The sequence below is a fragment of the Geotrypetes seraphini genome, chromosome 3 (genome assembly GCF_902459505.1).
Source record: "Geotrypetes seraphini chromosome 3, aGeoSer1.1, whole genome shotgun sequence".
In the NCBI taxonomy this organism is placed as follows: domain Eukaryota; kingdom Metazoa; phylum Chordata; class Amphibia; order Gymnophiona; family Dermophiidae; genus Geotrypetes; species Geotrypetes seraphini.
This window is the reverse complement of record NC_047086.1, coordinates 49821782-49839486: the sequence shown is the minus strand read 5'-3', so window position 1 is coordinate 49839486 and position 17705 is coordinate 49821782. Positions and strand designations below refer to the sequence as shown.

At 45.8% G+C, this 17705-nt stretch overlaps 1 protein-coding gene across 2 annotated transcripts in view; it reads left to right on the top strand.

The window, feature by feature from the left end:
* The window catches only part of CD109 (CD109 molecule), a 295729-nt gene that overhangs the window by 242349 nt on the left and 35675 nt on the right, over positions 1-17705 (top strand). For both annotated transcript variants that reach the window (XM_033937865.1, XM_033937866.1), the window contains exon 27: positions 1894-2084. In XM_033937865.1, coding sequence (XP_033793756.1) covers positions 1894-2084 — 191 coding nt within the window. The remainder of the gene's footprint in view (positions 1-1893; positions 2085-17705) is intronic.

Genomic DNA, 17705 nt, shown 5'->3' with positions numbered 1-17705 from the left:
TGCTACGCTGTATACTATAATTAGGTTTTAATGTCATGGTATTTTATTTTTTAGTTATATAATAGGTTTTCCATTTATCCGGTTTAAATTGGGTCCATTTTGGTAGTCCCTTGTGCCTGAGGCTCCTCCTTTCATCATTTTGTGGTTGTACATGTCCCAGTCCTTTTTGTACTCCACTTTTTTGAGTCACCATTTTCTCACCTAATTTTTACTTTTATGACACCATATATCTCTAATTTTTACTTTTTTTTTACTTTTGTTTCCCTTTTTCTTTTAAATTCTTTACTGATTTTCAATTTGAGTACAAAGTGCAAAATTTTTTACAAAAAATGAAAATCTGGAACAGCACTTACATTCAATCAAATTATAATACAAAATATATTTCCCTCCCACCTTCCCTGGATGTGTGTGCAAATCAAGTAGGAATTAAAGTCTTGTACAATTAATCAGATTTAACAAATTTCGTTAATGGACCCCATGTTGCTTTAAGGGCCTGTTTTTCAAATAATAATAATACAAAATATATTTCCCTCCCACCTTCCCTGGATGTGTGTGCAAATCAAGTAGGAATTAAAGTCTTGTACAATTAATTTCGTTAATGGACCCCATGTTGCTTTAAGGGCCTGTTTTACAAAGCTGCACAGCAACAGCCCTGAAGCCCTTTAAATCTCTATGGGCTTTGGGGCCGTTACATACAGCAGCTGCTAGCGCGGCTTTGTTAAACAGGCCCTAAATATTTTATCATGTCCCAAAATTTCCAAATTCATTTTTTCATATCTATAACATTGACACAAAGTTTCCCACCAAAAGGAAAAATTTAGCCTATCCCAGTTTTTCCAATTCCTGGTGATCATTTGCATGCCACCGCAAATATAACCTGAATTACTACCACATTCTCTGACAACAAAGATGCACCCACCTATTTCACTTTCTAGTATGTCTACACTGCAAATGCTGCAATTTAAAGCACCCTATATCCACTAAGTCTGTATTTGTAAGTCTAAATGTTAAATCTATACTGTAATTGCTGTAATCTAAACCCCTGTCCATGCTGTAAAGTCTGTATGTCTCACTAAAATTTGTCCTACCCATAATATGAATGTACTCCTGTAACCTGTTCTAGGTTCCTTTGGGAGGACGGGCTAAATAAATTACTAAATAAATAAATAAATACAATTAGATAGGGTCCATTCCAGCTGGGTAGAAATTTTTGGAATTTGACTTTCTGTCTACCGAAGTTATAATAGAATACCTTGTCCCCAATTTGATATTTCCTAAGAGTAGGCTTTCTGGCCCTTTGCCACAATTTCCAGATTTCTCTGGGCAAAGGAAAATACTCACTGTAAGTGCTGAGGCAAATGGGTAACATATTTATAAGCGGCAGTAGCACCGGTCAGGTTGACATCCTGGGTGCAGTACAGCAAATGAATAGGAAGAGTCATTTCCCTACCGGTCATCAACTCAAATGGTGACACTCCTGTTGACTGGTGTGGTGATGTCCTAATAGCCATTAATACTAGTGGAAACTTCATATCCCAATCTCTCCCAGATGTAGGCGCATATTTTTTTAGAATTCTAACAATAGTTTGGTTAGCTCTTTCAACTGAGTGTTGCCCATTCCTTCCCAGCACTGTACTGCCCATGGCCTGCCCACTTCACACGTGGATGGTCAAAGCTGATATTCAGCAGTATTGCCCAGTTAAGGGCTCCTGAATATTGGTTAGGCAGCCACAAGTGATTTAAGCAAGCAGAAACGTCTTCTGCCTATATAAATCACTTTGAATATCAGACAGAATATTTTTTCCTAGATTGCAGAGATTACTTTTGAGGGGAGAGGTATATTTTTCTTAATAAATGTTATTGGTATTTAAGAAAATCAGTCTCTTTTTGTAGGAGATCTGAGGTTCTGGAGATCATCAGTTCATGAGACGGCAGACTGGAGAGAGCCAAACTCGGTAGATATTGAGCTTGCTGGCTATGTGTTGTTGTCACACTTCAAACAGAACAGAATTTCTGAAGGCATTCCTATCATGAAGTGGCTGAGCCAGAAGAGAAATCATCTTGGAGGATATTCATCCACTCAGGTGAGGCCAAATAATCCTCTATGCTTTGATACCACTGTGCTTTATTGGCATCTCAGAAATGTTAACTCGGTGTAGTGGCAGAGAAACGCTAGGATGATGTTTAATGATTATTTATATATCACTTATTCTTGACTTGGATTAAAAAGAGCAGTTACGTTTGCCACAATTCTAGTTGGAAGAGATTGTAAGACTCGGCTTTTAAATCCTGTTGTACTTTTCTGTGATTTGTTTTATAATATAAATCACTAACTTCCTGTGTTTCAGTTTACCATTTGTGATTAGGTCATAATAAAGCATCTCAAAATTCTATTTTACAATGAATTATTTATACACTGATCTGGACAATTTAAATGAGTTGATTCAAAAATGCTGTTAGCTCTTCATAATCTTATTATTAAATTGTCAGCTATTTGATTAATGTTCACCAGAACAACATCTCCAAAACCCTCTTTTGAATCCTCAATTTTGCAATACTATATCTGTTTTAGGGGTTCTTTTATCAAGCTGCGGTAGGGGTTTAACACGCGTAATACCGCATGTTAAACCACCTGCTGCGCTAGCCGCTAACGCCTGCATTGAGCAGGCATTAGTTTTTTAGCCAGCCGCGGGGGTTAGCGCATGATGAAATGTTCGACGTGCTAACCCCGCTAGCGCGGCTTGATAAAAGGACCCCTTAGTAATGGTTCTATGATTTTACTGATTTTTATTAACAAAATATTGTGTCATTTGATTTGGGATCAAAGCTGAATAGACTTCTGTGATCTGTGTCCTGAAAAAAATGGGAAGGACTGATCAGGTACAAAGAGCAGTGGGAATAACCACTTTTATGGACTGAGTGGTCTAACACTGCTTCTTCTTTATCCCAGGACAAGCAGGCAGCATATTCTTGACTGATGGGTGACGGCACCGACGGAGCCCCGGTACGGACAATTTTAGAGTGATTGCACTCTAAGAACTTGGAAAGTTCTAGTAGACCGCACCGCGCATGCGCGAGTGCCTTCCCGCCCGACAGAGGCGCGCGGTCCCCAGTTTCTTAGTTTCCGCGGAGCTAAGAAGACGCACTTTCAACGGCTGTTGAAAATTTTTTTCTCAAACGCCTTCCCGCTCACGTAAACCTTTTTGGAATTATTCCCTTCTTTTTCTTTTTATTATTTTCTAAAAAAAAAAAAAAGAGAATTTTCTTTTCTTTTTTTCTTCTTTTTTCGGGTTCGCCCCGGCGGGGCCTGCTGCAACCATCGAGGCCTCGGCCTTCGATTTGGCAGAAGCCGTTTTCACGTTCATGCCCCCCAACCCAGTTTTAAGAAGTGCCAGCGGTGCACAAGGCCCATTTCCCTCACCGACCCGCACAACTGGTGCTTACAGTGCCTGGGTCCTGACCATCGGGCGTCCACCTGCACCCGCTGTGCCACTCTAAAAAAGAGAACTTTAAAAAACCGCCAGATCCAACAGCGGTTATTATTTGGTACCGAGATGTCGGATTCAGCGGCACCGGCTCCGACTTCGGCCCCGACGCAGTCGGCACTTACCTCCTCGACGCCGCTCGACACCGCGCCGGCGTCGCATCCCTCAGGTAAGCCGGCTAAGAAGCCTTCCCCGTTGGAGCGCCCTCCGGTCTCAGTGGCAGCGAGCCCAATCCTGCCGACCTCGAGGCGCCCACGGAAGTGCTCCGCTCCGATTGAGGTGAGCCCCTCGACCTCGGGTTCCTCTTCGGAGTGTAGAGCGGCACCGAAGGTACCGCAGAAGAAAAAAGCGGTACCGGTGCCTTCGCTGGACGAGCGAATTGCCGCCGTCCTCCAAGTGCAGCTCAAGGAGCAATTACAACAGCTCCTTCCTGCTCTTTTGACACCTCCAGTCCCGGTCCGGTCTGAGCCACCGGTACCGGCAGTGGAGCAGCCTCTTTTATCGGTATCCACTTTGTCGGTACCGGTACATACGGCTTCATCAGCATCCATGCCGATCTTAGCGCCGGAACCGAGGTCCTTACATCAGGCCGTACAAACTTCGGCACCGGCACACCCTATAACATCTCCCGGTACCGTTTCACAGAGATCTGGTAAGTCGATTCACAAAACTCGACACCTGGAACCCTCCACACCGGAGTCACGGGACCGAAGCTTTCAAGTGAGGGACCCTGATCTGTGGGGTGATTCAGAGGAGCCTTTCCTCTCTGAGGGAGAGTGTTCGTCAGGGGATGAGGACCCTTCTGGTTTAGATCCATCCTCCAAACCTGATGCAACTTCTTTCACCTCTTTTCTCAAAGAGATGTGTGACTCTCTTTCTATTCCCTTGGAGGCTGAATGTAAAAAATCCAAGGCATTTCTTGATGCACTGGACTTTGACCAGCCTCCAAGGGAATTCCTAAAATTACCTCTCCATGATATTTTGCGAGAAACTTTCTACAAAAATCTGGAGACGCCCTTGACCATCCCAGGAGCTCCTCGCAAACTGGACTCCTTATATAAGGTCATACCTATTCCAGGTTTTGACAAACCGCAACTCCCTCATGAATCTTTATTAGTGGAATCCACTTTAAAGAAATCTACGGGGGCTAGTGTGTACGCCTCTGTCCCTCCTGGCAGAGAAGGTAAAGCCATGGATAAGTTTGGCAAGAGGTTATATCAGAATGCGATGCTTGCTAATAGATCAGGGAACTATGCTTTCCATTTTTCTTTCTACCTTAAGCATCTCATTCAGAATTTGTCATCTTTTGAAAAATACCTCCCTGACCGTAAAAAATCTGCCTTTCGCCAAACTTCTTCATCGCTCTTACAACTTCGTAAGTTCATGGTCAGATCGATCTATGACACCTTTGAGCTGACCTCTCAGGCCACGGCTATGTCGGTGGCCATGCGTCGACTGGCCTGGCTCAGAGTTTCAGAACTTGATGTCAATCATCAAGATCGACTGGCTAATGCACCTTGCCTGGGGGATGAGCTGTTTGGAGAATCCATGGACTCCACTACCCAAAAGCTGTCAGCTCATGAGACTAGGTGGGATACTCTCCTCAAAACAAAAAAGAAGACCCCACCTACCAGGCCCTTTCGTCAGCAATCGGCATACCAACGTCGATTTGTGGCTCGTCCTTTGCCACCGGCACCTCAACAACCTAGGCGTCAGAGGCAACAGCAGAGGCAAAACAATAGACCGGCACAGCAGCAACAACAGGTGAAGCCTCCTCCTCCACAAAAATCCTCACAACCCTTTTGACTTGGTTCTCCAGGACATAGCCAGTATTCCTCCATCTACCCATCTTCCGCTGCCTATAGGAGGACGCCTTACTCATTGTATAAGCCGTTGGGAAACCATCACCTCGGATCAGTGGGTCCTCAACATCATCCGCCACGGCTACTCTCTCAACTTTCAGACTCTTCCTGCCCAAGGTCTACCAAAAGAGTCTGCTTTGAACACTCCTCAGTCTTCCCTCCTTCTTCAAGAGGTTCAATCCCTCCTTCTGAACGCCATAGAGGAAGTTCCTCTAGATCAAAAGGGGCAGGGATTCTACTCCCGTTATTTTCTAGTTCCCAAAAAAACAGGAGATCTCAGACCCATTTTAGATCTTCGCGATCTCAACAAATGCTTGGTCAAAGAGAAATTCAGAATGCTTTCTCTGGCCACTCTTTATCCTCTTCTCAATCAAGGCGACTGGCTATGTTCCCTCGATCTCAAAGAAGCATACACTCACATACCGGTCAATCTGGCCTCCAGACAGTACCTACGCTTCATGATCAATCGTTGTCATTACCAGTACAAGGTGCTACCCTTCGGTCTTGCCTCCTCTCCAAGAGTGTTTACCAAATGTCTGATTGTGGTGGCTGCCTTTCTACGCTCCCACCACCTTCAGGTGTTTCCTTACCTGGACGATTGGTTGATAAAGGCCAATTCATCTCAGACAGTGCTTCAGGCCACCAACCAGACCATCCTGTTTCTGCAATTTCTGGGGTTCGAGATCAATCTACCCAAATCTCATCTCATCCCCACTCAGAGACTTCAATTCATTGGAGCGGTCTTGGACACAGTCCTCATGAGAGCGTTCCTGCCATCCAACCGTCTTCAAACGCTTCAATCTCTCTGTCAGCAGGTGCTTCCACAACGTTCCATATCTGCCAAGCAAATGATGATACTCTTGGGTCACATGGCCTTCACAGTCCATGTCACACCCTTCGCACGTCTTCACCTGCGCACTCCTCAATGGACCCTAGCTACCCAGTGGTCCCAAGCAATGGATCCTTGCTCACGTCACATATCTGTGACATCATCTCTTCGTCAGTCTCTACAATGGTGGTTGATATCCTCAAATCTCTCCAGAGGTCTTCTGTTCCATCTACCTCCTCATCAACTTATCATCACCACCGACGCCTCTCCTTATGCCTGGGGAGCTCATTTGAACGAGTTCCAAACTCAAGGACTTTGGACAGCCCAGGAAATGAAACATCACATCAATTTCCTGGAACTCAGAGCGATGTTTTATGCCCTCAAGGCCTTCCAACATCTTCTCTTTCCTCAAGTCCTCTTGCTGTGCACAGACAATCAAGTTGCGATGTACTACATCAACAATCAGGGTGGGACAGGCTCTCGCCTCTTGTGCCAGGAAGCCCAGAAGATTTGGGCTTGGGCCATAGAACACCATCTATTCCTGAAAGCTATCTACATTCAGGGAGAACAGAATTCCTTGGCGGACAAGCTCAGCAGAATTCTCCAGCCTCACGAGTGGACACTCGATCCTTTCACTCTACAATCCATCTTCGCTCAGTGGGGCACTCCTCAGATAGACCTCTTTGCAGCTCCTCACAATCACCAGCTGCCCCTATTCTGCTCCAGACTCTACTCTCCTCACCGTCTGGCAGCGGATGCATTTCTCCTCGACTGGTCCAATCTGTTCCTGTATGTTTTCCCTCCTCTGCCTCTCATGTTAAGAACCTTGTTCAAGCTCAAGAGGGAACGAGCCACCATGATTCTGATTGCTCCACGGTGGCCCAGGCAACATTGGTTTTCCCTTCTACTTCAACTCAGTTCCAGGGAACCCTTTCTTCTTCCACTGTTTCCTTCTCTGCTTACGCAGCATCAGGAGACCCTTCTACATCCCAACCTCCAGTCTCTGCACCTGACAGCTTGGTATCTCTCGGGCTGACTTCGAATGATACTCTTTTGTCTCAGCCCGTTCGTTCCATTCTGGACGCATCCAGGAAACCGACCACTCTGCAATGTTACCATCAGAAGTGGACACGATTTTCTTCCTGGTGTCTCCTTCATCATCTTGATCCCACTTCCCTTGCAGTGGAGACATTGTTGGATTATCTTCTTTTTTTGTCTGACTCTGGGCTCAAGTCTACTTCCATCAGAGTCCACCTCAGTGCTATTGCTGCCTTTCATGAGCCAGTTCATGGGAAACTCCTTTCACTCATCCCTTAGTTTCCAGATTCATGCGAGGTCTTTTCAATGTGAAACCACCTATTAAATCACCCCCTGTAGTCTGGGATCTAAATGTGGTTCTCTCCGCTTTAATGAAGTCTCCATTTGAACCTTTGGCTACGACTCCTTTCAAGTTTCTCACTTGGAAAGTGGTCTTCCTGATTGCTCTAACCTCTGCCAGGAGGGTCAGTGAGCTACATGCACTAGTTGCGGATCCACCTTTTACAGTCTTTCATCATGACAAGGTGGTTCTGCGTACACATCCAAAGTTTCTTCCCAAGGTTGTCTCTGAATTCCATCTCAACCAATCCATTGTTCTGCCTGTCTTCTTCCCGAAACCTCACTCTCATTCTGGAGAACAGGCTTTGCATACTTTGGACTGTAAACGGGCTTTAGCTTACTATTTAGAGCGTACTAAGCCCCACAGATCAACTCCCCAACTCTTTCTGTCCTTTGATCCGAATAAATTGGGACGTCCTGTTTCTAAACGTACGTTGTCTAATTGGCTTGCAGCGTGCATTTCATTCTGTTATGCTCAGACCGGACTGACACTGGAAGGTTCTGTCACAGCCCATAGAGTTCGAGCTATGGCAGCATCTGTAGCTTTCCACTCCTATTGAGGAAATCTGCAAGGCTGCTACTTGGTCCTCAGTTCATACTTTTACATCTCACTATTGTCTGGATGCATTCTCCAGACAGGATGGACACTTCGGCCAATCTGTTTTGCAAAATTTGTTTTCCTAATGGCCAACCTTCCCTCCATCCCTCTTTTTATTAGCTTGGAGGTCACCCATCAGTCAAGAATATGCTGCCTGCTTGTCCTGGGATAAAGCACAGTTACTTACCGTAACAGGTGTTATCCAGGGACAGCAGGCAGATATTCTTGCGTCCCACCCACCTCCCCGGGTTGGCTTCTTAGCTGGCTTATCTTAACTGGGGACCGTGCGCTTCTGTCGGGCGGGAAGGCACTCACGCGTGCGCGGTGCGGTCTACTAGAACTTTCCAAGTTCTTAGAGTGCAATCACTCTAAAATTGTCCGTACCGGGGCTCCATCGGTGCCGTCACCCATCAGTCAAGAATATCTGCCTGCTGTCCCTGGATAACACCTGTTACGGTAAGTAACTGTGCTTTATTGTAAAATAATAAGAAAAATGACAAAAAGCAACATAAGTGTCATAAGAACATAAGATTTGCCGCTCCTGAGTCAGACCAGTGGTCCATTGTGCCCAGCAGTCCGCTCACGCGGTGGCGGTCCTTAGGTCAAAGACCAGTGCCCTATTTGAGTGTAGCCTTACCGGCGTATGTTCTGTTCCAGTAGGAACTTATCCAACCTTTTCTTGAATCCCTGAAGGGTGCTTTCCCCTATAACAGCCTCCGGAAGAGCGTTCCACATTTCTACCACTCTCTGGATGAAGAAGAACTTCCTTACATTTGTACGGAATCTTTTCCCTTCTAACTTTAGCGAGTGCCCTCTCGTTCTCTTCACCTTGGAGAGGGTAAACTATCTCTCTTTCTCTACTAAGTCAATTCCCTTCAATATCTTGAATGTTTTGATCATGTTCCCTCTCAGTCTCCTCTTTTCAAGAGAGAAGAGGCCCAGTTTCTCTAGCCTCTCATTGTATGGCAACTACCCCAGTCCCTTAACCATTTTTGTTGCTCTTCTCTGGACCTGATGCAGTCCATGTTTCAGCAAAACTGCCTTTTTCAGGAGTCCCTAAACACGGTGTACAGCCCTGTCTACCTGCATTCACATTTGTCAATAAAGGTTCTTCCAGCAGGGCACCTAACGGGGACAGAAAAGGGGGGCGGTTCCCTGTTTTTTTTATTTTTTTTTGCACAAAAGTATTTTACTTTATTCGAATACTTCCAAATATCTCTCTGATATATTGGTTAGACAGGAACACCAGCGCTTTTTTTGTTTTTCTGAGCACTGTGTCAGGTCAAAACAGCGGAAGACAAAGGCGCGTACCGACAACTGAGCGCAGCGCGGAGGTGCGCGCCGAAGAAAATAACTGTTTTTAGGGGCTCTGACGGGGGTGTGTGTGGGGGAACCCCCCCACTTTACTTTATACAGATCGCGCCGCGTTGTGGGGGGTTTAGGGGGTTGTAACCCCACACATTTTACTGAAAACTTCTCTTTTTCCCTAAAAACAGGGAAAAAGTTAAGTTTACAGTATAACGAGGGGGGTTACAACCCCCCAAACCACCCACAACGCCGCCGCGATCTGTATTAAGTAAAGTGGGGGAGCTCCCCAACAAAACCCCCCATCAGAGCCCCTAAAAACTATCATTTTCTTCCGTCTTGTGCTCAGTTGTCGGCGCGCGCTTTTGTCTTCCTCGGTTTTGTCTATGAACCATTTACTACAGCTTACTTCGCTTCAGACGGTTAAATCAACTTCAGCAATAAAGAGGGCTTTCAGCTTCTCAGACCTTCTGTAAGAAATTCATTACCTGTCAGCATCAGTAACATGACTAGTTATTTGAATTTCCATAAAGCATGTGTATTTTATTAATTTTTATTGTACATCGCTTTAAAACTCCAGTATTAAGCTATATCAAGTAATAAAGCAGCAATAACATGGACCAGACCAGTATAATAAAGCTAATTAAAGGGCAAAACATGGCTGATTTAATTATTTAATTATTCTTTTATCTGCTTGTGGTGAATAAATTTATATAGCTTCATTATGCTGGTCTGCTACATTTTGTTGCCATTCTGGATCTTGCAGATCACTTGCTATCTGCTTTTTGGGACTATCAAAAAATCAGTCCAATCCAATCCTGAACTATACTGCTCCCTCAGGTTTTTACAGTCCAACTACATGACCCTTATTTTTTTTTAGCATTCAATCTTAGTTGCTAAATTCTGGATCATTCTTCAAGCTTCGCTAGGTCCTTTCTCTTAGTATTATCCATATGATCAGGGGTGCCTCCCCTATTGCAGATCTTGCTATCATCTGCAAAGAGGCAAACTTTAGTAGATAGCCTTTCAGCAATATCATTTACAAAAATGTTTAAAAGGACTAGCCCAAGAACTGAAACCTGCAGAACACCACTGGTAACATCCCTTTCATCAAAGTGACCTCCATTTACTACTACATTCTGTCACCTTCCACACAACCATTTCTTAAACCAGTTAGTCACTTTAGAGCAGGGGTGTCCAATGTCGGTCCTCGAGGGCTGCAATCCAGTCGGGTTTTCAGGATTTCCCCAATGAATATGCATGAGATCTATGTGCATGCACTGCTTTCAATGCATATTCATTGGGGAAATCCTGAAAACCCGACTGGATTGCGGTCCTCGAGGACCGACATTGGACACCCCTGCTTTAGAGCCCATACCAAGGTCACTCATTTATTTGTCATTTATGTAGAACCATGTCATAGGCTTTGCTAAAGTCTAAGCATACCACATCTATCATTTTCCCTCAATCCAACACTCTAGTCACTTAGTCAATGAAACTAAAAATGTCTGATAAAACCTGCCTGTAGTGAAACCATTTCTGTTTTAAAAGCGTTTCCATTAATTTACTTAGGATAGAGGTCAGACTTTCCAGCCTCCTCCTTACTTTCACTTTTGTGGAGAGCGACCTCATCTCTGTTCACCAGTCCTATGATACCACACCTGACTCTAGAAAAACATTAAAAGGGTCAGCCATCAGAACCACCAGGACTTCCCTAAATTCCATCAGTACCCTCATATATATATTGTAACGGGGCCAGGGGTAAGCCTAGCACTGGCTCCCGCCCCAGGCGCAAATATTAGCGCTCTTTGGAGGACCACTCTGGAATAAGCACAGCAGAGAAAAAGAAAAAAAAAAACACTTTCCACCAATAATTTCCAGTTCCAAGTTTTATTATCCATTTCAGGTTGCACTGGTTCTAATACAGCCACACCGGCTGATGATGCTTGGAAGAGATTTATCACAAACAAAAGTTCTCCTTACAGCCACGTTTGTATCAATCAGAAAAAAGAAAAAAAACCAAAACAAGTCCTTTTAAATCTGGGTTTCTTTCTCATAGTTCGGCTGCCATGCTTTGCACAGTTCTGGGCAGCATTCTGGTTTCAATAACTTATATACAAGAGCCCCCTTAGACCAGCCTTTTTAGGCTTGGCACAATTATTGTATTGCCCACTGTTTATTCAGGAAGTTCTCCCCACCTGACTGCCTGAATTATAAATACCCCCACTACTCTTCTTATTTCTGGGCAGTGGGCTGGGAACCATCCAACCTTGTTTTAATGGTCGTAAGTTCCCATTATCAGGGATGTGAAATGTCAGGTCACTGAATCAACTCAGGGCTTGATTTCTCCTTCTAACATTAGTTAACATTAGCCCATCCCCCACTCATTATGCTTTGCTTATATACAGGGTTTCTGGTTTAATTTCTGCTACGAACCAAGGCTGCTTAGGAAGCTGTGGAACCACGGGGTGGGCGGGGATGTACACAGATGGATCAAGCACTGGCTGTCAGGTAGACTACAGAGGGTCGGAGTAAAGGGCCTATATTCTGACTGGCGGGGAGTCACGAGCGGTGTGCCGCAGGGATCGGTGCTGGGGCCGCTACTCTTCAACATATTTATCAATGACCTGGAAACGGAGGCAAAGTGTGAGGTTATAAAATTTGCAGACGATACCAAGCTCTGCGCCAGAGTTAGGACCAGGGAGGAGTGTGAGGAACTGCAAAAGGACCTCGATAAGCTGGAGTACTGGGCAAACAAATGGCAAATGCGCTTTAACGTAGATAAATGCAAGGTCATGCACATAGGGAAAAAGAACCCGTTGTTCGAGTATAAAATGGGGGGGAGATTGCTGGAAGACACCGGACTTGAGAGAGACTTGGGTGTGCTAGTGGATCCATCCATGAAACCATCCGCACAGTGTGCAGCAGCCTCGAAGAAAGCCAACAGGATGCTGGGCATCATCAAGAGGGGCATATCAACCAGGACGCGGGAAGTCATCATGCCGCTGTATCGAGCGATGGTGCGCCCACATCTGGAATACTGCGTTCAATATTGGTCGCCGCACCTCAAGAAGGACATGGCAGTTCTTGAGAGAGTCCAAAGGAGGGCAACGAAACTGGTAAGAGGGCTGGAAAACTGCCCATATGCTGAGAGGCTGGATAAACTGGGGCTCTTCTCTCTGGAAAAGAGGAGGCTCAGGGGGGATATGATAGAGACCTTCAAAATACTTAGGGGCATAGAGAGGGTGGACAGGGACAGGTTCTTCAGACTAAAAGGGACGACAGGTACGAGGGGGCACTCAGAGAAACTGAAGGGAGATAGGTTCAAATCAAATGCAAGGAAGTTTTTCTTCACCCAAAGGGTCGTGGACAAATGGAATGCGCTCCCGGAGGAAGTGATCCGGCAGAGTACAGTACAGGGATTCAAACAGGGATTGGACAGATTCCTGAGGGAAAAGGGGATGGTGGGGTACTGAGGGAGGTGCTGGGGTGTTGCATAAGTATAGACAGCTCACCAGGTCGTGCAGGTGCAAGGCCGGAGGGTTAGGACATTGATGGGAAGATAGGACTTCGATGAGAAACCTAGGGGGCAAGGGGGCCCCTTCTGGTGATTAAGGCAGGTCATGATCTGTTGGGCCGCCGCGGGGGAGGACTGCTGGGCAGGATGGACCTCTGGTCTGACCCGGCAGAGGCACTGCTTATGTTCTTATATAGTCCCTCATAAAAACAGAAATGTTTCTTTAAAGTACTTTAGACCTTTGTTATAGAACAAACTTTAATTGCCTTCCCCCACACAGTACCTTACTGACTCATGCTGCATTCAGACATATAGTCTAAGGCTTCTGGGCTGTAGTCCATTTCATTCCCCTCAGAGATATCTTCCTCTACCTCCATAAGAGATTCCTCACTCTCTGAAGCTGGGTACAAGCTATCCTCTGGAGCAGATTTGGCCAGCCCTGCTCATGGAGCTTTTCCCTTCCAGTTAGCCCCTGTTTGGAAAGCAAAGTTTTTTCAGCATGGCAGTGCTGTGGGACAGGGGTTTCTTAGCAGAAGGCAGTAAGACAGAGCTCCTAGCTAGAGAATGACACGGGGAAAAAATCTGTCCCCGTCACTGCACCGTCTCTGGCCTACCATCCTCTGCACCGCCCCGTCACCGCCGTTCCCTTCACCGCCCCGTCACCGTCACCGCCATCCCTTTCACCGCCCCGTCACTGCCACTGCCATCCCATTCACCGCCCCGTCCCCGTCCCCGCAGCATCCATATAAGCCTTAGTACTGCAATATTTAGCTTATTCCTTTCTTATAAATCAAAGTTCTGGCTGCTGAACTAGAGAAAGAGAGTTCAGCTGGCAGGGCTTTGTTTATAAATTTTTATCAACACAACTAATATACTACTTTATCCTAAAGCAAAAAATAAATAAATAAATATAATTTTTTTTTCTACTTTTGTTGTTTGGTTTCTGCTTTCCACATCTTCTCATTCAATTCCTTCCATCCACTGTGTGTCTTCTCTCTGCGTCTTCCATTTGCTGTTACTGTGCCTCTCCCTTCACCCCCTCCCACAATTGGTCTAGCACCCATCTTCTTCCCTCCGCTCCCCCATAGTCTGGCATCTGTCTTCTTCCCTTCCAGCGTCTTCTCCCCACTCTGCCTTCCACATTTCCTTTCAGGGTCTGTTCCTCTCTACCCTCTTTCAATGTCTGTTCTATTCCTTTCCACCACCACCCTTCCCTCCCTCCTTTACCATCTGTTCCTTTCTACCACCCTTCTTTCATATCTTCTATCAGTCCCCCCACCATCACTAGCAGTCTCTCTTCTCCCTTACTATGAGCAAATAGAACTTCTGAAAATTGTATTGCTGAGGCATTATTTCTAATGCCTCAGCATTAGACATCAATTTTATAATTCTTACTGTCTGCTCTGATTTCATTCACAATTTGGTTTGTGTTGTGGCTGAGGATTCCATGAGGCATTTAACCTTTTCCTGTCTCTTGAACTGTGATTTCAAGTTGATTCCTTCAATAATGGAGTTTCATGGCAGTAGCAGTTTTCTCTTTTGGGCTCTTTTGACATTGTTTAAGGGATTTCTTGTACATTTGGTGCTGGTCTTCTTTGATGAGGTCACTTCAGAATCTATTTCCAAGGAAGAGAAACTTTTTCCCTTTCACTCCCTCCTTCCTTGTGTGAGCCGGGAACACGTGGTCCCCGCAGCCCCCACCCGCACACCGTCTCGATCGTTTAACCAGCTTCCTCTCTCCACCTCACCTTAATTTGCCGGCTTTCTTTTTTGGCGACCGGCACGCTTTCAAAGAGCCGTGCATGCGCGGCTGCTCAAAGTTCAATCTTCTGCTCTGCTGCAACTTCCTGTTTCCGGTTGGGTCAGAGCAGAAGATTGAATACTGAGCAGCCGCGCATGCGCGGCTCTTTGAAAGTGTGCCAGTCGCCGAAAAAGAAAGCCGGCAAACTAAGGTGAGGTGGGAAGAGGAAGCTGGTTAAACGATCGAGACAGCGTGCGGGTGGGCGGGTGGGGGCTGCGGGGACCGCGCGATCTTTGATGCCTCACTGCGGTGAAAAGACCATTCACCGCTCCACGGGGCGGTGAATGGCCTTGTCCCTGTCCCCGCAGAGGCTGCTATTTTTCATTCCCCGTTTTGGCGGGTTACCCGCGGCTAAACGCAGTGGCCGCGGGTAAACCGCCACCGTGTCATTCTCTACTCCTAGCCTTCAGTTCCCTGTTCTAGGAGGAACGTCCTTCCCTCCAGGTTCCTGATTGCCTGTGTGTGTTCTCAGCTGGCTTCGATTTATTCTGCTGTGTACTTTTCACTGGTGCTCTAGCCATGTTCTGCCTATCAGCTCCACCCCTTTCTTTAACCCTTGCTGTGTCAGATTGCCTGACCAGAGGTTTTACTGGAGAATTAACAGATGGTTTATAAAAGGAATTATAGTGACTTTGAATAGGTATTCTGTTCTCTGCCATCCCTTCTCTGTTCTGCCCTGCCTGTCTGATCTTAGTACTGGGAACAGGATTAATGGGCAGCTTTCTTGGCTTAGGAATAGGCACATTTTCTTTAGTGGCAGGGTTTAAAGCAGGTTTTAAGCCAGTGAAAGGGGCTTCCCTGTCACAATATATACCATCTAGCCCCCTCACTTTGTCTTCCTTTAGTTTAACTAGCTCTTCACAAACAAAATCTGAAAATCATTCAGGGTCTACCACACTTCTTTCACTCCTTTTGATGTGCTTTTTTTGTGGTCCTACTCCAAACCTTTCAACTGTAAACACAGAACAGAAGTACTTGTTAAGAGAATTCTACCTTATCCTCATCTGCATATTCCTTCCCTACACTTTTGATTCTCACAATGCCAATTTTGCACTTTCTCCTTAAGGAACAAATGTAAAAAAATTGTTCTGTACTGTCATTTTGCCATATTGGCTTTTTTCTTCCATATGTATCTTTGCTATCCTGACTACTTTACCAGCTTCTCTTTGCTTTTCCAGATATTGTCACCTGTCTTCCTCTTTCTGCAATGTTTTGTAGTTTATGAAAGCTAACCTCATTTTCCTTACCTTTCAATTTATGAGAACCAAAGCAGCTTTCTTTTTCTCTTATTTTACTTTTCTTAGAAAAAGGTTTATTGCCCTTAAAGGTTTATTAACTTTGAAAGAAGCGGTGCTAACGGCTCACCGAGACCAGCAGCAGTATCGGGAGACCCTCTCCAGCAGGGCACCTGAACACAGTTACACCCCTCCCCTGATCCAGCAGGGGAGAACACTTTAAAAGAAGCGGTGCTAACAGCTCACCGAGAACAGCAGCAGTATCGGGAGCCCCTCTCCAGCAGGGCACCTGATCACAGTTACACCCCTCCCCCGATCCAGCAGGGGAGAACACTTTGAAAGAAGCGGTGCTAACGGCTCACCGAGACCAGCAGCAGTATCGGGAGCCCCTCCCCAGCAGGGCACCTGGTCACAGTTCCACCGCATGTAGATCTTCATATTAACATTGAAGAGTGTCAGCTCAGGTGTGGTGTGTGAGCACCGCTCCGCCTCTCCCACGACTCAGCAGGGAAAAAAAAAAGATTGCTTTCAAGCAGCGAGCTAACATTTTTTCGACAGCCTGCTCAGGAGAGGAGTGCAATCACCGCTCCGCCTCTCCCACGACCTAACAGTGAGAAAAGATTTAATCTCCTCTCCCTGCTGGTAATGGGAAGGAGGTCGAGCTGGCTCAACCGACCTGCATGCCGGTCCGATGTAGTCCCTCCATGGCGGCGTGAGCTGGCTCCCGCCTTCATCTGCCCTCAGCACGCCGTTGTTGCAGCTTGAATTCAACAGAGCTGGTCCTATGCTGGTTCGGGAGGGGGCGAAGCAGTGCTCCCACACTCCTTTCCGATAGTGGCTGGACATGAACACAAGGAGCCGAAAGCCAGAACTTTCCCATCCACCATGAAAAGAAACAGGACCCAATTCTTCAACTCTTAACCGCCACCATAGAACCATTCAGGCATCAGGCAACGGCTCCCTCAGCTGCCAGATTGGAGCAACTGTCAAACTGGAAATCGGTAGGTGAGCTCAAAAGAAGCAAACACCAATGAGACTGGAAGTCCCAAATGAAAACAGCAGAGACAGAACAAAAAAACCAACAAAAAAGAAATTTAAAAGAAAAATCAACAAAGGCAAAATAAAACAAAAGCAGGACAAGGGAGACAGCACAGAAGATGACCTAACTGGCCGCCATCTTGTTGGAATATTCATTTCTATCTCTATCTCTACCTCTATCTTTATATTTTTATCTTTATTTTTCATAAATTGTTTCTTCAGGTACTTTAGTTAGATTGTGAGCCTTTGGGAAAGTTAGGGAATTTCCAAGTACCTAGCTTATTTATTTTTATTTATTGTATCTTTTGTTCAAATCTATTTTATTAAGCAATAGTAAATACAATGGTAATAACAACCATGGTATGCATTTTCATCAGAACCCGCGGAGGACTGGACTCTTATGCCCTCCCCGGACCCACCTCACCCCCACCCCACAGCAAAGAATGTTTGCCCACCCTCCCCTCCCCATCCCCCCACAGATACAGAAAACTCTTAGGCAGGGAACAGCAAAGACACATGAAAGCACAGATTCAGAGGTGAAGTCTATTCAAAACACGGCTATGACTCTCAGGAGTCAAAATGTTCAGATACGGAGTCCAAGTGTGAACAAAGTCTCTGCTCCGGCGTCGAGAAGAACAGGCCAAACGGGCCTCCCAAC